At 43.8% G+C, this 14550-nt stretch overlaps 1 protein-coding gene across 5 annotated transcripts in view; it reads right to left on the bottom strand.

Moving 5' to 3' along the window:
• The window catches only part of SNX29 (sorting nexin 29), a 191935-nt gene that overhangs the window by 88605 nt on the left and 88780 nt on the right, over positions 1-14550 (bottom strand). For all 5 annotated transcript variants that reach the window (XM_044433143.1, XM_044433144.1, XM_044433147.1 and 2 more), the window contains exons 17-18: positions 7516-7571; positions 7141-7222 (exon numbers count right to left, since the gene is read on the bottom strand). In XM_044433143.1, coding sequence (XP_044289078.1) covers positions 7141-7222; positions 7516-7571 — 138 coding nt within the window. The remainder of the gene's footprint in view (positions 1-7140; positions 7223-7515; positions 7572-14550) is intronic.

Below are 14550 nucleotides of genomic sequence, written 5' to 3'. Positions count from 1 at the left end.
GCTAGTGGAAGCTAAACCTTTTTATTAAACCTTTTTATTTAACCGTCATTTTAAGAATTAGAGTTTTAGACTTTTAGATCTTGAAGTTAACAGTCGCTTTTTATTCTATTTGATTTTAATTTAGTTATTTTTATTTATTTATTTATTTATTTATTGTCCTATGTTTGATTTATCCTTTTTTGCTTATTACTGGATTAATATGATATTCTGTTAGTATTGATTGTTTTATTATAATCGATTTATTATGATTGTATTTTTTATTATTGCTGATTTTATACTGTGTAAGCTGTCTTGAGACGTATAGTGAAAGACAGGATAAAATGTTTTATTAAATTAAAATTATTAATGGAAATAGTGCATTTTTGGGAATGTCTCAACATGGAACATGAAATCTGACTATGAACCAGAACAGAGGGCATGAGATTCCCATTCACATACTTTGAATAATCTTCTCGTTGGAAGTAGCCTCATTTGCAGCCCGAAATGGGCAGCCTGCTTTGTTTTTCTGGCAGTAGATAAAGTACACCAAGCCCACCCAAGAGGGTGGGTGGACAACATTGCCAACAGCATTGGTAAAGTGGCAGCTGGGGTCCTTGGACCATGAAGAGGCTCAAAACTGCCACCACCTCAACGGGTCGGAAAACTTTCAAAAAGCACCTCCATGAAGTTTATTTCAGTAGCAGAGAGACCTGGAACTCCAAGAACCATTCCATGAAAAGAAGGAGATGAAGATGAAGATGAAGATGAAGCTGTGCCTTTTTTATTTTCTGTGACCCAGGGACGGCAACTTGATGAGCCTCACACACTTAAGATGATGTTTCAGAGCTGAAAGAACTGCATTACAATTGCTATTGCAATGCAATAGAAGATTCTGGCACATACGTTCTGCATACATAAATACCAACAAAAGAGGGATTGCCAAAGCACAAGGCAAAGTAACAAGCTTTAAGAAGCGGAGACTTGAGCTTTCCGTATATTATTTATCATGACGATTGTGCAGGGTGCTTCGCAGAGCAGAGAGAAACAAGACCCTGCTCTGTCTGTTCTACCCAAGGGAATACGGAGGTGGGTCTTCGTCTCTAGTGCAGAGTCTCGAGTTTATTAAATCAAACTGCTGATCAAATTACTTTCACTTTTAATAGCAAGCATTTCCAAATTAATAACGGTGCCAATCTACCCAGAGATTAATGTCTGTTCATGTTGCTAGTGCATCTGCTGGAATCTGCATTTCTATTAATGTTGCATAGAAGCAGAACACAAATAAACCATCCGTACTTTTTTATACATCATTTTGGTGATCACACAGGTGTTTGTTTCCAGTCTTATTATATGAATACTTAAATCTCTCTCTCTCTCTCGGATGGTTTGCATAGCTCTACCCTGTGATTTATAAAATGATGATGATAACCAAGTTGGCAATATGTTTAGTGCACTGGGCTGTGTATGATAATACTGTAAAATGGGAGATCCTGGGAATATTTGAGCCATATTTGGTTCTGGAAATATATAATTCTGATTATTGAAGAATTACAGAACTTTACAGCCAGCAATGAATAAACTGAAATTGTGAGAGATCTCCTATACCTTGGCTCAGTTTGCAATTCAAATGGAGACTGTAGTCAAGGAATTTGAAAAAGACTGAGACTTAGAAGGGCAGCAATGAAGGAAATGGAAAGGATCATCAAGTGTAAGGAGGTTTCACTGGAGACCAAGGCCAAGATCATCCATGCTTCTGTATTCCTGACCACTTTGGATGTGTGTGAAAGCTGGGAAGTAACAAAGCTGACAGAAACAAAAAAAGGATGTGCTCGGATCACGGCACTAGAGGAGAGCTTTGTGAATTCCGTGGACTGACAGAAAGATGAGCAAGTGGGCCCTCAATCAAATCATGCAAGAACGTTCTGTAGAAGCAAAAGAACGGCAACAATGAGGCTTTCATACTTTCAGCACATCACAAGAAGGCAAAATGCACTGGAGAAGACAATCATGAGAGGGAGAGTCGAAGGCAGAAGAAGAAAAGGAAAGCCAAGTATGAGAGGGAAGGGCTCCATACAGGAAGCCACAGCCTAGAATTCACAAGCACCTAACAGGGCTGTCATGGAGAGGCCGTTTTGGAGAGCCTTCATCCAGAGGGTCGCCATAAACTGGAGATAACACGATGGCACAGAACAATAAACATTTACTTATGGTAAATCAGCCTTCCCAAAAATGGCAGGAGGACAGTCATAATCCATTGGGTATATTTCTTTCCCCCTTCTAGAGCAGGAAACTCCAACATGGAAAGAGAAAATAGGAACACAACGCACTAGCCCAAGAGAACAAGGAACAGCAAGGCAAGAATCAAGGAGGAAAGCCACCCAGGAGGTCCTTACCTACTTCCGTGCCTGGACCCACTGTCCAAGAAGAGGAGACTCCAAGGGGACCTGTTAGCGACATATAGGTGTGCGAGGGGCTGTCATGAGGAGGTGGGTTGTGACCTGTTTTCCTCTGTGGAGGAGGGCAGGACACATTCCAGTGGAGCAAAGCTCAGGGAACCAAGGTTCAAGGTGGATGCCAGGAAGTACTTTCTGATAGCCAGGACCCCAAGGGTGTGGAATGGGCTTCCACGGGAGGTGGCTGAGGCCCCATCGGTGCAGGTGTTCAAGGACAGGCTGGACGTGCACATGGTGGGCATGTCGTGAGCGGAGCCGGCTGGAGCCAGGGGTCAGACTAGATGGCCCAGGAGGCCACTTCTGACTCGCTCTGTTTCTCTGTTTCTATAATCTGATCTCACAACAGGTAGGGTGCGAGAGTGCCGGCCTGCATTTCGTCAGAACAAGAATTTACCCCAAGTAAGTATTTTCATTCTCTCTAATGAAATTGTGCTGACATTCTCAGAACTTTTAGATTAGGGTGTGTGGGAACCGTGGGCGTATGGGCAAATCTCGCCTTTATTAAGAAAGAACTGCAGAACCCGCTGACCAAAAGCATCGCCGCGCTGCTCAGCCACCGCACAAAGGGAGGCCAGCCCTGCTGCTTGACAGGTGTTGTCCAGGGAAATTTTGATTTGAGAAATTGAATATAGGGCTGAACTGGCAAGTTGTCAGAACACCAGCGAGACGCTGTTTGTTTGGGATCCTGTCAGGGCTGATGAGAGTCTTGCTTTGTGTTCGCTCAGTGAACGTGACTGTCCTATGACAAAAGGTTTGTGCAGAATCCTGGAAAAAAACAGATTGAAAAACCGCCACCCTGTTCCCGAAAGCTTCACTGCAACAAGCTTCATGGACAAGGGTGTGCGTGTGTGCGTGTGCATGCACACATCAGGTATGAACAATGTAAAAACTGCAATTAGCAGCAAGTGAAAAGTGAAAACCAATATTTGGTATTTGCAGGGCTTGGCACAGCTAGGAGAGGCAATGATGGTTAAGTTAAGAAACAATATAAAATAAGAAAGAAAACGACGGAATGTCACAGGAGACAGAGGCAAAAGGAGAGGCCTGAGGACCTGGCTCACAGGAAATCCATCTTTGACTAATCAGCGTTAAAATGTCGGGAATCACACCTGAGTTTCTCCGGCCTGTAGGCCAGCATTCCCAAACCTCTCACTCAGCAACTCGGCCATATGCATTTGAATCGTGGCTCTGGTAAGTATTCAGAAGGAAGCAGGCCTCCATGATGCCACAGCTTCCTTTCCTGGCCACACTCCTCTCCCCAGCAGGGCCGAGCTCTTATCTCGGAGCAGCTGCTCATCGGAGAAAACAGCTTTTCCCTGATTGGAGAGGGGACACGGCTGGAAGAAGCTGGTGGGCCACACGGTGGATCCCCACTGGCAGCATCTGGCCTGAAGGTTCCCCAGCTCTGCTGTAACCACTACACCACTGTTGCCTCTCCCTCTTGCTCCATGTTGCCACTGTTCCCTTGCCCTTCAGGAAGCGGGGGCTTTTCTAGTCAAAACAACTGTCCAAATATTAATAGGTGTTGTTTCAAGGCAGGAACTAGTAGTAGGAACTGAGCAACTCTTGGTCAAGAAAAAAAGGGGGATGCTAACAGTGCAAGCACAGAAAATTGCAATTATGGTTTAAACTGTAGAATTTTTTTAAAGAAAATTACTGCCTTGTTTAGGTCATGGTTACATAATTTTTCTGGGCTGCATGGTCTTATCCGCCTCACAGTTTTGTTGCAGTCAAAATTATAATTCTTTGTTCTACTCAAACAGAATAATCAGGGTTAGCTCACTGCATAGGTATTCAATTTGCTTAGAAACTTTAAAAAAAATTAAGTATTTTGGATGTGAAAATTCTGGACTCGTCTCACCTCTGATTTACATAAACATAATTGTTCACTGAGAAAAGCCTAAAAATAAAGTCCCTGCTGTAACACGTGGGCGGCAAAAGAACCACATTTTGGCCAAATCACTCTCTGGTGTGTCTTCCAAAAGAAGTGTTTTCATTCATAATGCTAAATGGCGGAGGGTGCGGGAGAGCCAATGTAGTTTATTTATTGGATTTTTGTCAAACATCGCTAGCCAGAAGGGCAGTTCCTGATAATCTTAACACATGGGGATATGGAAACCCTTCTTAAAGCAACCCTAAATTCAGCAGATGGTGAAATGGAGAGCAGAGGGTTGCAAGAAATTCTACTTTCAAATTCTTCACTGGTTCCCAAAGATGCTACAAAATTCCCGATCAGTGGAATCCATTAACGAATGCATTCCTGCTATGAAACAAGGACATAACTGAATATTTTTGGAAATACCTAGAAGTAACAGAAATAAAGGGAATACTTTCTCCAGGGAGAATTAGAGGCAAACACATGGAGAGCTTTTGATGAAAAGGACAGAACCTGGAAATGATGAGATAAGCGCCATCATTTCAGCTCAGACACTGGCTGAGTTTGGGAAGATATCTGGAATATAAAAAGGGACACAGCACCAAAAAGGCAGATCACAAGGAGAGGGAACTGTTCACAGGTCTTGCCCTTTTTGGCCCATCAGTCATAATCCTGAAAGCAAAAATGGAATTAAGCACAATTTCTTCCTATTTAAATCAGTAGGAACCAGAGACACACCAATCAGGTCTCTTTCCTCCTCTCATGATCAAAGTTTGCCGTGGCCACTTTTCAAATGGCCTTCCGGAAACACCACAAACCAACGGGGCAATGTATCCTACCGAGAGAAATGCAATTAAAGAATTGGGGTGAACATACTGGTGAAAAGTAGAAAATGTTTTCCAGAGTATTTTCTGGAACTGTGGTTAACACATGTTTGCTATTGGTTCTTCTTTGCTGCCTAAGTACTACAAAAAAGGTGTTCTTTTTCTCTTTCATGGAGCATGTTTGTAAACCTGCAAGTGTAAGATATTAATTAAAGCAGTGTAATACAAGGCACAGTTGCAAAAGAAAAAAGAAAAAAACAAAAGCAACAAGTAATTTCTAATTGGCAGGAGTAACAGTGGGCAGAAGGGCATGTCTTCCCCTACCTCTGAAGAAGACCACACAGATAATATTGGAAGAAGCAGCATTCAAGTATCACTCCTTTGTCATAGGAGGCCTGAAATAAGGCCTGAAATAACTGCCTGCAACATCATCATCATCAACTTCGCCGCCGCCGCCGCCGCCACCACCATCATCTTAATATATACTATTTTAATTAAAAACTAAAAATGATTATTATCGCTTAAATTTAATAAATTATTATACAACACAGGATAAAACAATGGATAAAAATCCATTGTTACATTTGGTAGCCCCTACCAAAATGTGTATTTGCATTTTCATATACTTTCACTTTATTTATTTTGTCCACTCATTCATTAGGTTTATAGCCCAGCTTTCTTTCGTACAAAGAATGCAAAGCGGCTTACATCAATCTCCTCTTGCTGCTCTCAATCTTATCCCCACAACAACAACCCTGTGAGGTAGGCCTGGCTCAAAGTCTGCAACTGGCTCAAGTCACCCAGACGGCCACCTGGCTGAATGGGGACTAAAACCCAGGTTGCCTGAGTCCCAGTCCTGCACTCTGAACCAACACACTACACTGGTGTGCACACACACACTCTCATTCAATTGTGTACACAACTGCTTCTAACATAGGCATTTTTACAAGCAACTTTCCCTAATATATGTTTTTCAGGGAGTTTTCCTAAATGCAAGCACAGTTGTTTGTATACATTTTCTGACTGGAGGCTCTAATTGCAAACCAGGGAAAAGTACAAAACTGAACGATAATGTTGTTCTGGTTGACATATTAGTTCAGGAAGCCCCAATCAGGTTAGTTCATATTAAAATGCGATCCACATACATTTCTCTCCCATCGTAATATATGCAATTAAAAGGTTACCAGTGGAATTTAATATGTTACATCCATCCCAGGTTTGTGTACTAGGCAAGGTATCTAAGCAAAAATAATGAAAATACTCAACAGGATTCATCTTCCCTATATTGGGTCTGGGCTGCAAAATCCAGGCTTTGGTTTCTGGCTGTGAAAGCACAGTCTCTGCCTAGCCTAGTGCTGCCCTTACAAGATACCGTTTTCCAGAAGGCCCTGGGAACAGAACGGTCCTCCATTTTGAGTAAGATGCACCTTATTGAGCTCACTAATGAGCTTGTGCATTGTTGTATGCTTGGCTTAATTAACTTATAATACAAGGAGCTATTATTGTGACACATGGGGTGGGAAAATTTGGCCTGGCCAGGATGGGAGACTTCCATCGCCATGGCTTGGGACGGGCTAACACGGATGGGAAGCTTCATGGGCTGCGAGTCCAGTGATGGGAAGCTGCGTATGGTATTCACTTTGCCTTGCTAACGAAGTAAACGAGTCGTTTCACCCCGCTTAGCCTCTGCACTTGTGTAGCAGCCAGCCCTTTCCTCATGAGCAGTCTATCTAAGCTGGCCATTTTGCCTTGATTGGATTACTGTCTTAGAGGGGGCTTTGCTAAGCGTCTGTTCCAGCTGGTTGAAGCCAGTCTTGTCCATGCAAAGCATTGTAAGGGATCTCTTTGCTAAACTCTTGGCAAAGCCTGCCAGCAATCTGCTTGCTGGAACAACCAGCCTCCTTGTGAGTAAACCTGGACTTGGCACACCGATTTCTTGGGATCACCCAAGCCCCTAAGTCCATGGCGGGGGCAACTCATTCCCTCCACACAATAATCCTTGACTTACTTGATAAACGTGAAATGCATTAGCTGCTTTTCCACGAAGGAAGACTGAGGGGATCCAGACGTTAATGAGAGCGCGATTCGATCTGAATGAGAAGAGAGAGGTTTAAAACAGAGAGCTCTCTGAATGCACGCAAGTACGAAGAAATAGCCCGGGAGGAGGACCCAGCCAGATGGGCTGTCCTGCTTGCCAAACTGCTTCTGTCGGAACAGAATGCTTGGGATAATATCCCCAGCCAAGTAAGTGGGGCGTCGCTGCAGCACAGGGAGCTCGCTCTCAGATCAGGAACGCCACCACGCGACGATTCTATCGCCGCTTTACCCCCTTGAAGCCGTGGAGAAAATGACACTTCAAACGCCAAACTTTCTGCCAACTCACATTTCAAAATCTGACAGGCTCTGGTCTTCAGATGTTTGGCTCAGATCTCCAGGAACCTGCCATTGAGAGGAGAGAGGAGGAGATGTTCACTGATTTATTTGTACGCCTCTTGTAAAGAACCCCAGGTGGTTGGTTGGCTTGCTTGCTTGTTTCTCCGCTTGTGGGATTTCTAGCCTGCCCTATTAGCCACAAGGCTCCCTGGGTAGGTATAGCAACAAAACCATAAATATAATATGAAATACAATATAAAAACAAAAATTGCAAATTACAATAAAGCGTTAAAACCAACACAAAATGCACCACTGACAGAACTAATAACTTTATAAAAAGGCTTACATGGCATTTCCCATTTTATCCTTGCAACAACATTATGAAATAGGCTAAGGTTAGGATCAGGGACTGGCCCAAGCGGGTTCTGTGGCTGAGCCGGGTTTGAACTGGAGTCTCAGCCCAACAATCTTAATTACTACCACACTGCATTTGATTGGCATAATGAGCACAGATGTGAGGCTTGATGAAGCAACCAAACATGCTGCAAAATTTATTCTCCAGAAACATATCAAGGACAAATACCAGAGCACAAATAATGCTCGCAGAATTTCACAGTTTTACAACAAAGTCCTTCTATTATTTCCAGCGTCTTAAAACAGAAGCCAGTGGGAACCCCAAGAAAGTTTCAAAATCATTATCTAGTTCTGAATAGCAAATAGCAGCATTAGTGTGAAATCATACAATGTTTAAAGAATGGAGTTTCATCAGCTTTTCTTAAGGCAGATTCAGCACTGGCATTTCACCCTTTGCCCACCTGACGGTTCAAGAGTCTTTGTTTTTAAAACAATGTCAATTAAAATACTGCCAGTGCCACTAATTATCTCATTGTTCCTTATATTCTGGGGGAAAATTGAACTGGATGAGAGCTACAGAGCAATGATAATCAACAAGCCAAAATAATGTCCCTAATACCTAAATGAGTTGCAGTGGCCAGATTTGTAGGAGCCACTTATCAAAAGAGCTGAATAAAATCTTTGCTGGGAGATTCATCTGGAGAACTGGCCAGGCAAAAAAGTAGAAATCTCAAGGAAATGTGACTTGGGTTTAGTGCTGTGAGTTATCCCCGCTGAGGACCATTGGCTTTCTCTCCTACCACTTCCCTTCCCATCCCCTTTTCCTTTTGTGTCCTGTCCTTTAGACTACAGGCCAGATTTATTTATTGGCTGAGAAGCAGGATAAAAATGCTTCAGCTGATTAACCTAGGAGCACGTAAGGACTTTTTCTTAGCATCTTTGCATTTGAACTGGGCCAAAAAGCTGAAAACTCCACTGTGTACATTAAGATATTTTGTTGGATTATCTACCTTATGTCACATCCATGTTCTGGATTAATTTTTTCAAAGTTGCAGAAAGCAACCGTTCTCCGATAAATATTGCAGAATGCAACACAATGCATATTTTTAGAAAACTGTGAGCAGGGAGATACATGAGCCAACATGAAGGACAGCACTGACAAACATTTCTAATGAGAGGGGGGAAGGCCAAGATCTTAAGAAGCTGCATGCTTTCTCCATCTGAGAAGGTTTACAGAACTCAGTAAGGAAACCACGTGTGCCAGTATCTTCACGAGGTTCACAGAACAGTGAGCTCTTTAAAACGAGCATTTCTGTCCACAAGCAAGCAACAAGAGGCAACCCCGAACAGAAAGTTCAAGAGTTGGCTTAGCAACAAACCAGATGTTTAACCTCTGTACAACTGCTGAAGCTGCAAGCAAGCGGATTGCTAAGCCTTTGCTTCAAAGGTGGTAGCTTTTTAAGATTGGCTTTGCTGCCAAGAGGAAGATGGGAACCAGGCCATGTTCAGAACTGCCCCCCACAATCCAAAAACATCACCAAAGGATTAGATAAGAAATGCATGTGGAGGGGATACAGTGCTGGGGGACAATGCTAGCAACCTGAGGTTACAACTGTGGAACCGCATGGGCCCTTGTCACAAAACTACATTTAGGGCATGATCCTTACCAAAAAAAACAAATCCAACTCAACCATGCACCTCCCAGGGAGGTGGAGGCAGAGTGCTCTAAAGAACAGACCAAAGCTGAAAAGCAGCAGAGATCTTTTTGGTTGAAAAATATTGCTCGTATCAAAACTTTATTTTAGGAAAATCACTGGTATTTGCAGGAGCCCGTGTACTTTTAAATTTTATCCTGCTATATTAGACAGACAGGGAAAGTGAATTTTGAGTGCCCTTAGATGCTTGCACTGCAAGCTTGAAAAAATAAACATTGACATGGAAGGTTGGACTGTGGTCTTACTGTCTGCCTAAAGCTAGAACGAATATCCTCCAGGTGTATACAGTTATTCAGATATGTGGACTGCTATTAATATATATATTTTTAAGAGAAAAGTGATTCTTTTCTTGTAATGCTGCTGTGAACTCAAACTCTCTTCTGTTGTTTCTTCTTTTTATCTGGCTGTGCTGTATTTCCCTGATGAGGTTGCAGTGGGGTGTCGGAGTGTCTGGAGCTGGCCAAAACACAACTGGGGACAGAAACGGTGGGAGAGTCCCATGTCACTGGGGCCTCTATCGCATCTATTCTTTGCAGCTTCACAGGAGCGATCCCTGGTGCTGAAACACACCCCTTAAAGAGGTTCATCACCAGGCAGCACCATAGGAACCCCGTTTGTTAGCCTTCAGCCATAAAACTACCTTATTCTGGGCAAACTGCTCCATCCTCCTATGCTTTTAATGGACTGTATACATGCACAGGCGCCGTGCTGTCTTGCTTTGTGTCACATTGTGCGTTTGCATCCATGTGTGCGATGTGTGTGTTTTTAAAGGCTTCTAGTCCTGTTGTTTCTGTTTTTACTGCTGCTTGGTTTTAATGTTAGGACTTTGGCTTTGTGGATGATGAATGCAGAAGCAAATGGATTTTTTTAAAGACAAGCGAGGATGCAACCCTATGCAATTTAGCCAGGAAAAAAGGGCCTGCACACCTCCCAACATACCCCCTCCAAACTTGCATAAGATTGCACCTTGAATAACTAAATAGCTTCCTGGGATCAACATCTAATTAGCTCATATGACTAATGCTAGCCACAAAAAGCCAAGCCAAAAACACCCCACTCTGCTTTACAGCATGTGTTATTAAGTGGAATTGTCCTCCCAATTTTTAAAAGAAGAATTATATGCCATGATACTTTTTTCATGTGCCAACAGTGTATTTAGCACGCACAGTAATGCCCAACGGTAGCCTTGCGGAGTTGCTGTTTGGACATCAGTACCTCTGGTACCAAGCTGACCTTTAAATCGGTGTTCTTTAAAATGCAGTATCTTCTACTGTAATTATGGCCCCATTATCTCTCCCATCAAACTCACTGATTATTTTACTTAGAGAAGTTTCAGGTTAGAGAACTGAAGGAATTATTCATGAAGCATGTAACCTTTAGAAGAGACATTTAGATAACCGTGATTGGTACTGGTGCAGCCAGGAAGCGTGCGCATTTCCGAAGCATGCTGTCAGGGGCAGGCAGAAGGGGAATAGGGATCTGCCTTCTGTGATTTGCGGGAGATGGCCAAGGGTTTCAAAACTCCCCATTGTTTAACAGTGGTGAGAATCTAAATTAGGCTGCTGATATACAGACAGCAATGGGAGCAACCACAAGTCAGCATGGAAGGACACTGAGCTCACTGCAGCCTGGTTCAGGTACTGAAAACCAAGTCATGGGCTCGGGAAGTGCTCAGAGGAACTCCGTTTCTAATTCTAACGGTAAGCCCTTCGCACCTGGCTCTGGCTGGTGACTCTCCCAGCTCTAATAATTACCACTGCCCTTGTGACCATCCATTACCAGTACAAACTGTATTCCAGGCAGGACAATCCTAAGTGCTTAGGCAGCATCTAGAGGGCCACAGGGTCGTTCATTTCCCCAGCTCCAAGGTGGAGAAAGAGCTCCAGCCTCAGATGTGGAGAGCCACAGATTCCAACTGATGTGGAAAGAACCACACCTGCTGCCTCTCCAAGGACCTCGGAGAAGGGCTTTAGGGAGCGCCCTGGAGGAGGCAGAGAAGGAATCTGGTGTCAGCAAGGTATGACGTATCCTGGTGGTGCCTCAGCTTCCTTCCCTTCCCCTCTGAATCACTACTGTTACAGGGCCCAAATCGGCCATGCCGTTGCTTCACAGAGCATGGAGGAATGGAGAGGCCACCTTTGCCTCTGCCCATCCATCGCCAAGACCAGAGGGCTACAGACATCCCCATTCATTGCACCGGCGGTCACCTTTCTTTTCAAAGTGGACCCAAGGTGATTTCCTAGAAGCTGAGGCTGTCATCCTTTGGACACATCATGAGAAGGCAAGACTCCCTGGAGAAGACAATCATGCTAGGGAAAGTCAGGCAGAAGAAAGAGATGGACTGAATTCATACAGGACTTGAACTCAGAATTGCTGAGCAGCGCTGTCAAGGAGAGGAGAGTTCGGAGGGCATTAATTCATAGGAACACTCTGCATCAGAGATGACTTGATGACACAAGACAACAAGGTGACTTCCAACAAGATCAAAACATACAACATTTGAAACTGCTGAAAACCATTTCCTTTAAACTATCAGGACCCCATGAACCATGAAAGCCCTCCCAAGGCCATCCAGTGCCTGGGAAAAGGAAAAAGCTTTAAGCTGGCCCCAGGGAGAGTATGAAGTGGGCACCCAGCGGGTCTCACCAGGAGACCGCCATGTAAAAGGTGAAAGAGACAGTCGAGCTGACAAGCTTGAGGTCTGCCTAAGCCTGGTCCAATGCATCTCTCTTCGTGGCCTAACTCATCCTATCACTCATCCACTGGAAAGAGAGATGGAGGCAGCAGAGAACCTAAGACACCCTGAGTGTCATTCCCCTGGGTAGAAAGGTGGATTAGAAATCAAATTAAAAACATCAGTGCAGTGGGGGGTGCTTCTGTGGGACAGACTGCACACCCCATTCAAATCTCCCTCCTCTTTATGCACAAAAATAGCATCACACTCTGCTGCATCACCAGGGGTACACATCATTGCAACACTTAGCAGAATGCAGTACAGAGAAACAGACAATTTCTAAGGCAACTTTTCTGTTTAAACTTAGCTCGAATTTTAACATGTTAAAAAAAACCCTTAACAGCCTACCCCTACGACACAAATTGGCTTTTAAAAGCCAGCAAGAGACAAATAAGCTCTCTCTTTAAATGCCAATAAAAACAACAGGCGGCCTTTCTGTTTGAACATAGATGACCTCCGCTTCCAAACAGCAGGAAAAACATTGCCTCTGGCATTTCTCAAATGAAAACAGGGATACTCCAGTGCACTTACAACACCCGTATTCAAATGTCTACACTTTCCTTCTAAAAGTATCGCCATTTATGGATGGATTACTAATTCTCATTTCGGAAGTATATACCTTAGAGACAATGTAAGCTGCTTGGCTAGTTCATGTCACTACTGGCCAATGTGCACATTCCCCAAGATACATGGAAGTTGCGCACATCAGCTGTCCATTATGAAGAAACTGAGCATTTCCCGAACACTCTCCAAGCCCAGGGGTACAAACACATATCAACAGATGTGTTCCTTTCCACATTTTCTGAGCATTATGTGTAACCTTCAACAGCTCTAGAGGAAAAGGCGCACCCCAACTGAATTTTATACATATTCTGGGAATGTGTTGTTGTTCGTCGCAAAGTCGTGTCCGACCCATCACGACCCCATGGACAACATTTCTCCAGGCCTTCCTGTCCTCCACCTTCTCCTGGAGTCCACTTAAGCTCACACCAACTGCTTCAGTGACTCCATCCAGCCACCTCATCCTCTGCCGTCCCCTTCTTCTTTTGCCATCTATTGTTCCCAACATTAGACTCTTCTCCAGGGAGTCCTTCCTTCTCATTAGGTGGCCAAAGTATTTGAGTTTCATCTTCAGTATCTAGTCTTCTAAAGAGCAGTCAGGGTTGATCTCCTCTAGGACTGACCAGTTAGATCGCCTTGCGGTCCAAGGGACTCGCAGGAGTCTCCTCCAGCACCACAATTCAAAGGCCTCAATCCTTTGGCGCTCAGCCTTCCTTATGGTCCAGCTTTCACAGCCATACATTGCAAATGGGAAAACCATAGCCTTGACTATACGCACTTTTGTTGGCAGGGTGATGTCTCTGCTTTTTAGTATGCTGTCTAGATTTGCCACAGCTTTCCTCTCAAGGAGCAAGCGTCTTTTAATTTCTTGGCTGCAGTCCCCATCTGCGGTGATCTTGGAGCCCAGGAAAATAAAATCTGTCACTACCTCCATTTCTTCCCCATCTATTTGCCAGGATGTGAGAGGACCAGATGCCATGATCTTAGTTTTCTTAATGTTGAGTTTCAAGCCAGCTTTTGCACTCTCCTCCTTCACCCGCATTAAGAAGCTCTTTAGTTCCTCTTCACTTTCTGCCATGAGAGTGGTATCATCTGCATATCTGAGGTTGTTGATATTTCTCCCAGCAATCTTAATTCCAACTGGCGATTCATCCAGCCCCGCCTTTCTCATGATGTGCTCTGCATATAAGTTAAATAGACAGGGCAACAGTATACAGCCTTGCCAAACTCCTTTCTCAATTTTGAACCAATTCTGCCAGCCTGTCCCCTGCTTCATTTTGTACTGCAAGGCCAAACTTGCCTGTTATTCCGGTTATCTTTTGGCTTCCTACTTTAGCATTCCAATCCCCCATGATGATAAGGACATCATTTTTGGGTGTTAATTCTAGAAGGTGTTGTAGGCCTTCGTAGAACCGGTCAACTTCAGCCTCTTCAGCACCAGTGGTTGGGGCATAGACTTGGACTATTGTGATGTTGAATGGTTTGCCTTGGATTCGAACTGAGATCATTCTGTCATTTTGGAGATTGTATCCCAGTACTGCTTTTCTTACTCTTTTATTGGCTATGAAGGCTACTCCATTTCTTCTGAGGAATTTTTGCCCGCAGTAGTATACCTGATGGTCATCTGAGTTAAATTCACCCATTCCTGTCCATTTTAGTTCACTGATTCCTAAGATGTCGA

Source organism: Varanus komodoensis, unplaced genomic scaffold (genome assembly GCF_004798865.1).
Source record: "Varanus komodoensis strain SLA01 unplaced genomic scaffold, ASM479886v1 scaffold26, whole genome shotgun sequence".
Taxonomy (NCBI): Eukaryota; Metazoa; Chordata; class Lepidosauria; order Squamata; family Varanidae; genus Varanus; species Varanus komodoensis.
Note: the sequence above shows the minus strand (reverse complement) of the source record. Positions and strands in the feature narration are given on the sequence as shown.